We start from the raw sequence: 11,617 nt of genomic DNA, 5'->3' as shown, positions 1-11,617 counted from the left end.
CAAAAAATCTGAAAATAATTACCTGTGAATGATAGGCCGCCTTTCAACTGGATTTGGTGAAAACAAACGAACTCCATTGTGATGAGTAGGTATTGTCGAATGTCCAGGATAATGTACTATTGGCTGTGGTTGTACTGGTAATGGGAGAGGCATTGTTGAGCAATTAGGATAGCGAGCTCTTGGAATTGGTCCTTGGGTCGGAAAATGCGGCAACGTAGCAGAGCTCTGTCCATCCGTAAAAGAAGTCATCCTCATATTTGTTGATCTGCCAAACTTGTCTTGCACTGCGGGCCCAGCTTCAGGAGACAGACCAACTGGTGGTCCACCACATGGCCGACGACGTATAACGACTTCACCGCCTGAATCTGTCATTACAGCTCTGCCCACTTCCCACTGGGCTCTAGATTTATTGTTATTTTCACCATTACTATTTCCTCCGCCTTTAACACAAATAACACATTAATTCACTCATTTGTTTACTCAATAATCTCAAAAATACAAAACTAGATAAGGAAGATAAAATAATACATTAAAAAAGTATAGGGCGAACACTCACATAACGTACAAATCCTTCTTTTGCTATTTACAGAGTTAAAAATTAATGTGATACAACGGTATTTTGAGGTCTTAGTTCCTTTAAGACCTTTTACTCTTTCAGCAAAGAGTAAAAAAGTTGGTCTACATTCAGGTTAATTAGTTAGAATACAAATTTTAAAGAGTCTTAAGGGTATTTTCACTTAGAATGCCTCAGAATGCTTAGAATTTGCTTTCTTTTTTTTTTCTTTTTTTCAGGACTCTCTTATTTCGTTTCAATATAATAGAAATGCACGTATAATTACCAGCACCGTGACTCTCTCGGCTAGAATTGGAGTGAACTCCACTTGAAGTTTCAGAATGGTCTGGCGGTGAGCCTGACGTTTCAGAGTCTGATCGCGGTGTCAGATCATGTGGCATTCCAGAATCTGCTCTTAGTAAACAGCGTGGAGTAGTCTAAATTATATCAATAAAAAAAAAAATTATTCACCTATAATTATTATTTAAAAATATACAGGTAACAATAGTGTTGGATATGGGTTTGCAGTAGCGGGGAAAGATTGAAGGAGGAATTTAAAAAACAAGTTCTCTATGGCATCTAAATACTGAGACCCCAAATTTCAGGCAAGTATAATAATAATACACTTTCTAAAAGAGATTTATAAAGCTGACACTTGGGCTCCACACTTCTGACAAACTGATACTAAGTGATCTATAAGTAACAGAGTTAGCAATTATTCTCCTTTTTTTTTCTGGAAAAATGATTGCCCCGTTTAAATAAATTTGCTTGATGCAGAAAGCGGGACTCCGAGGTAAAAAAAAGAGCTCTCTACAGAAATTACATCCTTTCAAAAAACTAATTTAGGAAATTTCGGAAATCTACCTCCTTTGTGAAAAGGAAACTATGCAGTCTTTTTGGTATTTACAGTCAGAGAGCTTTTGAGGCAATAATTTCTTAATATTCTAAGATTAGTCCGCATGTATGAGCCAAGAAGAAGTAGTGAAAAACAAATCATTTGCAAACAGAAACTTAATATTTCCTTGGCAGAGTTGATATTTACACTTTTAGCACCATGTTCAATAAAATATTCTATAACATTAGAAATAAAAAGCGAGAACAGAAGTGGATTCAGTGTCTCACCGTCGAGAAATTCCTGAGTAACGCCCAGTTATTTAATCACTTATCAAAAATGTATTTCTTTATGGAAATATTAATTTAAACATAACTTACCGGAGTGTCAGATTGTGGAGGTGGTAACTGAGGAGGGTCAGGAATGATGAGTGGATTTGGGTCCTCATAGTCGCTCGAAACTGGTACTACGCCCTTGCCATTCGTCATATAGTGTATCTAAATGTCAAGTTATTCTTTAAAATGTAAACTAATCAATAAATATTAAAGAATTTTTGTATTTCAAAATAATTTGGAAGTTTAAAAATTTAGAGTACTTAAAAATCCTAAATATTTAAATTAACTGAAAGTAAAGATGAAGTAATAAGCAATTAAATAATATGTTCTCGAATTAAATATATCTAAATGCCTGTGGTCACATTCAGTAGTTTGCATAATTCAATAGAATTATATTTCAAATTAGATAGGACGATTTTAAATAGGTAATGCTATTTTTATGGATGCTGTTAGGCATCCTCGCGCAAGTACGTCGTATAAAAGTAAACTTATTTTCAATGCAAATCTCTCGAAATATTTTTATAAGAATAATTCATATCCGCCTTGATAAATACAACGTATATATTTGTCGAACCGTTAGCAATAAAAAAAATAGTTTTTCAACAGATGTTAATTTGGCCTGACGGCAGTAGACTATAATATCATATGTGTTGTTCTTAAACGTCTTAATAAATTCATGTGTTGTTTTTTTTATTAGAACGATGTTCTATTAAGTAAAGTAATCGCCTACTTTTTTAGGCGAAGCTTAACGTCTAGCTACAAATTAGGAATCGTGGTCGGAGGCGGAAGCACACACTTACCTCTTAATTTTTATCACTAACAAATAAAAAGTAGCTACATGCAGGATTCGAACTGGAGATCTCCCACTTACAAAACCTCGCTTCGAAATCACTACGCCAACCCGCCCCTATGTTCTGACTATTTGCTCAGCAATTTACCTTTTTTATATCCTGATTGATGAGCGGCGCCTGGCCATGTTGGACGGAACTTTGTCCCAGAAGTGGAAGCTCTCGTAGCCTCGCATAGTCACCATCATCATCTTCACCTCCATATTCCTTGCTGCCACTCCTAATAAATATTTCTTTAATAAATCCTTTAAATATTCTTAAAAATGATTTATTACACTATAGTTTAATTAGAAGCAAAAACTTAATGAAGAGTTCTAAAGGATACAAGATTGCATTAATTTCGGTTATTAAATATTCGGATATTAAAGAGATTTTGAGAGATTTTTATTTTTTTGAGACATGAAGATCCCACGGAGACAAAAAAAAATTTCATCTATAAAAAAAAATCTTGATGGTATAATAATTAAGTATAATAATCGTCAAGTGATTCTGTCGGTCTTTGCCAACCCTAACTAATTAATGATTAGCACAAGAAAACCCATAAATTAAGAAAGAGAACACAATAGCTGCTGTGATGGCAATAAAAGTAAAAAATAATTTTAGTTTGGCAAGAGATAGGATTATTTCGTTAAAATTGCCTGTATTCATGGTCTCGTATTTAAGACGACTGTAAAAAAAATGTGGTCGATTCGGTATCGCGTCCTTTCAAATGCTACGTATCTAGTTTATAGGTAACAATCGATAGATGAAATAGAAAAACTTTTGTGTAGCCTAATAAATTATTTGAGACGACTCCTGTCGCCATTCACTACAGCTGCTTTGCGTTTTAATTAAGAAATTAAACAACAAACTACTAACTTGGATACTTGTTCGAATGTAACTTTTGGCTTTGTAACAGCTTTCTTGTGCCAACTCACTCCGTCGGATACTTCGGAGTCCGGTGAATTCTTAGGCGAGAGAGGTTTCGGACGTAACCAATAAATTTGTTCTTCATCGTCGTCATACTGCTCTTTCTTGTTCACAGAATTAGAAGCGTCTGCAAAATAAAACAAACTTTATTAATATTCCATTTTGTAATAACAGTTATGATCGATCGAATTTGACCGAAAGCATATTTTTCTGATCTGTTGGTAGCACTTAAAAGAAATAAAAAATTTAACTGACTGTTATTTTCCAATTTTAAGTTAAGCAAAAGTGCACCAACAATAGACCAGTGTTTAACAAAAAATTAATATTTTTTCTTTGAGTACCACAAAAATATTTTCCGTGGAAACTCAATTTTCAAAATTTTCTCAATTACAATACTTCAACTTCTAGAATAATTAATTCTTAGAGCCTAACGTATATATTATACTTAGATCTATACATACTTTGTAATTTTGACTTCCTTTCTAGAGCAGCTTTATGTATAGCAGTAATTATAGTTCTTTTAGGCGAGGTGTCCGTTATAGTGTACGTTCGGCCACTTGCTACAACTAGTAGAGGCGCACAAGATGAAGTATCACAGTTGTTCGAAGAAGTGACCAACTCAACATCAGTCAGTAACTTTATTGATCTAGCCGATTTCACGCCTGCTCTTCCCACCTGCAAAATAAATGAGTTAATAAGCAACTTTTTTATTCTCGTTCATTTGTTATAAAGCAGTTGATAAATCCTTCAGAAACAATAATGTGGTACAAAGTTGTATATAATTCTACAAATTTATAATACCCTGAAGGAGGCAATAAATTTGCCGAAATGTCGGTAAAAAAATAAATTTGTCTACAAAAATTAATTTGACCTGTCCACAATATTCCAAAGGAAAATCTATCAACACCGGTCAAAGACTAAACTATCATTTCAGAAAATCGTCGCGCAGTGAACGCAATGAGTATATCCTCTGAGGCTTGTGAAGAAGTACATACTCGTATATGATATAATATTATTATTATTATGCTTACGGTTATGACAATGTTGAATTTCCAATTATGTTTAAGTGTGAGGCCAAGCCAGAGGACTACCCAAATGAAAAGATGAAGTACTGCTCCAACCACAGACACCAAAGCAGCACGATCCACAGACGACTTGTAAATTACGGCCAAATCGACCAGTAATGGCCCTTCCACCACTGTGATAGCCAGCAGCACACACAGGGCAGCACAATGTGTTAGATAACCCCATTCGCGTCCTTCCACGCTAATTACTTTGCACGCCTTTTCATGTGTCAGAAATGCATTGTACCTTGAGAACAAATAATCATACACAAAGGGTTAATACAAAGTAATAATAGAGTATCACAAAAGCCATTCCGGTTTTTATGTTATTTTATTTTTAATTATTTACTTTTTTTCTTTTACTATAGAACTAAGTAATAATATTGCCAATTTCAGTCATTATTTGTTTATTTTTGCCAAGCTTTTGACCTCCAAAATTTGCAATATATCAAGTTTTAACCAGAACTATCTGTATTGAGATCCTCTTAAGTTCAAAAAAAGAGTTTTTACAAAATTGATATATATATATAAATGTGGGTGTGTACATTCAGCATGACTCAAAAACGAAAAATCACGGGAAATTCAGATTTGATATTTACTTTAAGTTACATTATTGAAACTGACAATAACTTTAGAACAAAATCAGCCAAACGGAAGTTTGTCTATAAGTTTCACGATTAAATAATGATCTGGAGCGAGATACTGAGTCTTAAATTTAAAAATATAAAAAGTTTAGCTCCCATTTTCTTTTGAACTAATAGATCGATAACTAACAATTTTCTCCGCATATTAAGACTGATATATTGTACAACAGTGCAACATTTCATTATAATCTGGTGAATGTAGAGCAAGATATTAAAAAGTTGATTTAGGTTGTGTTGTGAACTGTGAAAAGATTAGCTGCTATTATCTCAAACTACTACAACGTAAGAGTATATATTTTACCCACACAGAGGGTTTGAAATAGTCTATAACAGTTAAAAGTTTTTATAATGATCTTTATGAATCATAAAGGGAGACTTGAATTCAGGGCGTGATTGGTTCGGTAATTGTAAATGTTTTCTTGATTCATGGTGGACGATTTTGACAAAAACATTTATTGAGGTGGTATTGTGTTCTAAATTTGAAGTTGCCGTGTTTTTGTTTTTCTTTTTGGTTATTCTGATCTCACGATCTATTTTGAAAAATTACTTTATCCAACTGAGATACCTCAAAGCAGATATTTCCAGTATAAACTAAATTTCCATATTTCGATACGATTGCGATACCAACTCTTTATCAGCCATAAACGAAATAGCAGAAGAAATATTTCTTTAAATAATAATTTTCATGAATATTTACAGCTAGGCACTTACCTTCCGTATCCGTACAAATACAAGACTAGACTAGATGATAGCACTAAAAGCGTGGTAAGAACAAGCAATGCTAGAGTTACATGTGGATTTAGAAGAAAGAAGCTGTTGCTGAATCTGGCTGGGATTGAAGTTAATATCTCACTCGGACCCAATACATGTACCTGTAGTTAATCAATTTCAAATTTGATAATAATATATTTTCATACAATATTTTTAGCAATACCAAAAAATTATAAAACAAATTGTACTTACTTTATACAAAACACATACTCCAACATAAACAAGTATATTCTGGATCCCGTTAATGAAAAGTTGAAATGAGAAAATAGCTCCCCAACATTTATTTGTTTTCCAAAAAACTGCAGGATAGCGAACAGCGTACACTGCTAATGCCAGCACATAGTTAAGAAATTCTAGAGTCACCGGTCCCCACTGATCTTCATCTAAAAACAGATATATCTTAAAATTAACTTTATAAAAAAAAAACCTTTTAACAGTACACTTATATGGGAAGATAGATTGAAGTAAAATTAAGGTTATTAAGGATATTATGTGACCAACATATTGCGTCTAATAATTTAACAATTTTATAAAATGAAATATATATATTAAGTAATTAATATAAAAATATATGCAAATTTAAATTAGTACCATTGAATGGCAGTTCTTGTCTATTGCTAACAAACATCATATGTTGTGGTGACGAGGTTGTAGTAGACACCTGGCCTGAGTTGGTCGGCCTGACTGTGCTGTTCTCCAAACTGCCACTTGGCATAAAACTAAGGACCGTTAGTTGATCGTAAGATGAAAGAATAAAGTCTAAATCTGTCTTCCACACGTAACCTGAAATTTAAAAGTTGGTTTTAACATAAAAACATTCGTAAAAACATTCATTGCAAATATTAATAAATTACTATTTATGAAGAACAACTTCATGATACAAATTTTTGAGATACACACCTTGCGTATTCAGATGGAGTAAAATTAAATATTTCCGGCGTTAAATAATGCTTTCTAGCCAAACTATATACTAATTATGTATACATCTATATCTATAAAATGACTAAAACTTTGTTTTACCTCGTGGCAGATAATCTGCTTGAATGAGTCTAGCTTGGAGTATAAGATTAGCAACAAGCAAGCAAAATGCGGAGATAATATGGACAAAGGGTGCTGTCGGTCCTCCGTGGCGCCATAGACAAGCTAAACTATTACTATTACGTTGGGAACTCTTCCCAGCCGGTTCCAGTCCGGTCGTACCATCCGCTCTTCCAAGTTTAGTTCCATCATTAGCAAAATTACCAACTTTTATTAAAGATGCAGCTAAGAAAAATGGCAAAAGCAGCACTGATACACCAGTCAAAGCTAGGCACATTTGCAGTTCACTAACTGTCTGGTTAGGTAGATCCATTTCTAGGCAATCTGCAACAAATACAATTGTGTTAATGCTAGAAAGATGGTAAATTAGTTGGCTACATTCAAGCCATGGGTATTCCCTTTATTGTAACCTTGGACGTGTCACGAAAAGATATGTAGAATTAAGTTAGGTGTTTAACGAAATAAAATTAGCAGACAGTTTACTTAGAATTAAGAGATATTTCCTGCAATGTCTTAAAATCCTTTCAATTGTTTGCACAAAAGACAAGAGATTTCCGTTTGCTGCTACCTTCAGAATAGTTTTGTCGACTTTTTGTGCCCTATAGCTTGACAACTTGACTATACAGTGGCGATGCATGTCGGCGTAATTATGAACTTTGGATTCACATTAAATTAAAGCTTCCAGTAGAAAAATGAAAAGGACATTTCCAACGTTGTTGAAATGAATAATTATTAATTTCGCCAAAAATTGACAAAATACAGTGTATGATACAATACTCGTATACAAAATTGTGAGTAAACAGTATTGAAAATGAATTTTTAGAATTGGTCTAGATTGGGTTTTTTCTCATCTATTCTTTTTATTCTGATTATCAAAAGAATTGTAACCAGAATTAATGATATAAAGAGAATAAAATTGTTTAGCAAAATGAAAACCAAAAATTCGTTGGCATTCTTGGATTCGCCATAAAATTTATTACAATACTGTAGAGCTCTACTTAGACTTACTGACTGGGTATGAACCAAATGCGATGGAATAGTTCTGGAATTAGAAACCTGGAAAAAGGGTTTCCTGAAAATGAACGTATTTTTGTGGATGTTTCGAGCCTCATCATATAATGTTCAAACCCTCTGTCCTCGAGTTCAAGAGATATCTGGTTAAAAGTATTAAGACTCCTTTGAAGTGTCAAGATGTGAATAAATTACACCGTTTTGCATAGGTTCTGACCCACGGTACAAATTATGTAAAATCTTGTTATTATAGAGGTTAAAAAATAACATTAACTTCAAATAAAGAGTACGCAAAGTGGATGGTTTGTATTCATGAAGAATACGCCACCATCCGAAACTAACATTATAAAAGGCAAGGTATTTACACTGATTTTAATCAGTGAAAGTACTTTAGTACTTACCAAGGATATGTGTGGCCAGATGGATAGCGATGTATGTCTGGAATACAGTGACGAACAATCCGTACCATACTGAAGAGAGATTGTTAGCATTAGCTTTAAGGCAAAACCGGCTTTTAGGAGGGGTATGGTGCCCCCCATCTGGTCTCTCACTGCCCGCCATCCACTAGCCTCGCCTCATTACCTCATCTAGAACAATAATACATTTAATTAAGAGCAATTCATAAACACTTTGGTTAATAATAATCATTTGAGAGGGTCTATAGTTGAATTTCGAATAGCGCTTGAATTACATATCGAATATAAACACGGGTGTGTACCTTCTGCAGTGGCCTGTTGTGTTGTGGTGAAAGTTGTAATCTGTTAAGGTTCTACTCAGATAATAGGAAGGTAATTCTACACAGATTATAGGAAGAGTGGGATGTTGTGGCGCTCTTTTTGAATCTGTTTACAAATTGGTTCAAGCTTTTTGTATTTGAACATTCAGAATCTTCGCATTTTTCTAACAATATCTCTATATCGGTATTTTTAATGGGTTCCTATTAGAGCACTTTGACAGAACTTAGATATAGTACTGTTCTTTAAAAACAAATCACTTTTATTAGATTTTTTATTTTTAAATATGTTTTACAACGCTCAAATACAGTTTTTTTTTTCACCGATAGGTACATCATTTAGCATTTCCCTCTCTGCAAATAAACGAAGCCTGAACCTTCATTGATGTAGCCAGATTATGCAAATTGTTGTTTCCTTTAGTTTACCACGTTAAAGATGTGTTACAAAAATGTATTCTGAATTGTCCGCTAATTGCATTAGAAGTTTTACTGTAAAACAGTTGGAAAGAACTACGAAAATAATCTACCTTCACTACCGATTTAAGGTTAACTAATTAAAGTATTGCAGAGAATTGTTGCGTGTTTTGCTTTGGTTCTATCATGTTTCTTGCTAAATATGTCCCTCTCGTGTCTCGTTCGTTTTATTTTCAAACGTGTTAACGTTTGTCCAGTATACGTAGCTTCATGGCGTTGATGTGTTTTAACATTAAGTCTGTTAGTTGAATGCTGAATCTTATCTTTAAATTTTAATGACCTAAAGAAGTAGGCTAAGTAAAGAAGTTTTAAAAGTATTGAATTGGTTAGTAAAAATTAATATAGTAGATAACTTTAGGTATCCCGATTTGGTTAAACAGTTTCATTGAGTTGGACAGTTCTATATCTGTTGTTAAATATAATTATTTATTTTTGGAGCTATAAAGATTCGCTTTCATTTAGCCCGAAAGTCTTACCATGTGAAGCGCGGCTTCGAGAATATCATGCTATCTTTTTGAAATGGAAAAACCTTAATATTTTTAGTCTGAAAGTATATTTGTCACCATTTTTAATTTATTCAATCTCTATTAACTAGATTTCTACCATCTTTCCAGTTTTCGGAGTTCCAGTTCACGGAGATATAAACTTTAACTTATAAAAGCACAAACAATATTTATTTCTCCTAATTTTACTAAACCTAGATTTAAATTAACTGCCAGTGAAACCATCTTGCCTGCCAGATTTACTGTTTAGATATGCAAATTAATTTTATTATTTTTTTTAAACTGTATGCCTAAATTCGTAAAGCTGAAAATATCACGCAAAAACTCTTACTAGACGATGCATTCTTATGAAATAGAATTTTAGTGGGCCTGTTATAAAAAACAAAGCGAATGTAAAAATTGAATTAATATATTTTGTTACAGAGTGAATTTGGCTTCCTGATAAAAAAAGTTAAATGAACAATACGCTGAATTAATGTGGAGCATAAAAAAAATAAATAAATAAAAATTGCAGCCAGTGTACCCAAGATTGTTATTATTATCTTGATAGACCTTTAAAAATTGTTTACTCACTAAATCTTAAACGTGAATGATATTATCTTTAATAAAAATGTCTACCTTTGACAAAATATTCTTTTAACACAATTCCGAATCTCATCCACTCGCAACTACACTAAAAATTAATTTTCACGAAACAAATTTTTAAATAAAAGTGACACACCCAAATTCGTGAAAAATAAGTGTTATTTTGCGACTTATTAATATTGATATTGACAGATATTTCAGATGGTACTAAATACTTAATATTATTTTGTTTTATTTATTAAACTTTCGTTGGTTGCTAAATGCTGGTACTTATCTTAATATGTGGCCAAAACTCCTGAAAAAACAAGTGCGATTTTCGTGTAATTTCTCGAAAAATGAAAAATCGATTGAATGAAGTTAAGTTTTATGAAAAACTTGCTAAAAGATTCTCTGGATGTACGAGGGGAACTATTTATATTTTGAACAAACCTTTTTCACGGCTAAATGATCATGCAATATTTTATATATGCTGGTGGAACTAATGCCTAAGGTTTGTCACATGACGATCTTGCATTATTACTTTTGCACAGCATCAATGTTTTCTGACACAACAACTGATTTTGGACTACCTTCACGACTTTCGTCGGTGAGCGAACGACGACCACGATTGAATTCGTTATACCTGCGTTTCACAGTGGCAAAGGATGGGGCTTTATCGCCAAAAGTGGAAGTAAGTTGATCGATGCTTTCTTCCTGTCTTGATAATCCACGTCGAAAGTCGTAAAAAATCATTGCACGAAAATTTTCACGAGTTAATTCCATTTTTTCGCTGAGACAATTTTCAAGTGACTGTAAACAACACAAATCGCGCTCAAATAACAAAACGTTCTGAAGAAGGTTATGGTCAAAAATGTCGAAACTTTCAAGTGGAAACGTCAGATAGCACCTGACAACTCAGTGTTGCCAAGGCTCAAAATATAAGTAGTGCCCCTCCGTACCTCATTCATCAGAGTCTTTATTTTTTTTTATTTTATGCTGATTTATGAACAGAGCTTGAGGGTTTTTTTAGGAACCTAAAAGCGTGTATTTATGGTATAAAAATAGAAATTTATGATGCAGCACTATTACAAAATTCCACTTACGAATGATAAGAGAAAATTATTATGAGACATAATATGATAATAACGTGCGTGTACTCACCAAACTGAGTGTAACGCAACACTGCAGACATAAGTGTACATGACCAATCATAAATTAAAGTTAAAAGTCCACTCGCATCCATTGTCTTTTAACTACTACATCTAATAAGCATTTAAAGAAAGGAAAGACGGATATTGTGTTTCCGTTGATGCTTAAAAGAGGAGATTATCTGGGTAA

The 11,617-nt window shown here is 33.2% G+C and overlaps 1 protein-coding gene across 1 annotated transcript in view; it reads right to left on the bottom strand.

The window, feature by feature from the left end:
- The window catches only part of tinc (transmembrane protein tincar), a 63,689-nt gene that overhangs the window by 11,966 nt on the left and 40,106 nt on the right, over positions 1-11,617 (bottom strand). The window contains exons 2-13 of the mRNA XM_074143260.1: positions 8,407-8,592; positions 6,977-7,318; positions 6,548-6,739; positions 6,149-6,339; positions 5,897-6,057; positions 4,509-4,788; positions 3,939-4,152; positions 3,427-3,604; positions 2,659-2,788; positions 1,766-1,882; positions 840-990; positions 23-440 (exon numbers count right to left, since the gene is read on the bottom strand). Of these exons, the coding sequence (XP_073999361.1) occupies positions 23-440; positions 840-990; positions 1,766-1,882; positions 2,659-2,788; positions 3,427-3,604; positions 3,939-4,152; positions 4,509-4,788; positions 5,897-6,057; positions 6,149-6,339; positions 6,548-6,739; positions 6,977-7,318; positions 8,407-8,566 (2,534 nt within the window). The 5' untranslated portion in view covers positions 8,567-8,592. The remainder of the gene's footprint in view (positions 1-22; positions 441-839; positions 991-1,765; positions 1,883-2,658; positions 2,789-3,426; positions 3,605-3,938; positions 4,153-4,508; positions 4,789-5,896; positions 6,058-6,148; positions 6,340-6,547; positions 6,740-6,976; positions 7,319-8,406; positions 8,593-11,617) is intronic.

The sequence above is a fragment of the Rhodnius prolixus genome, unplaced genomic scaffold (assembly GCF_049639745.1).
Source record: "Rhodnius prolixus isolate KJV_2025 unplaced genomic scaffold, Rpr scaffold_12, whole genome shotgun sequence".
NCBI lineage: Eukaryota > Metazoa > Arthropoda > Insecta > Hemiptera > Reduviidae > Rhodnius > Rhodnius prolixus.
The sequence above is the reverse complement of the archived record's forward strand: the minus strand, read 5'-3'. Positions and strand labels throughout refer to the sequence as shown.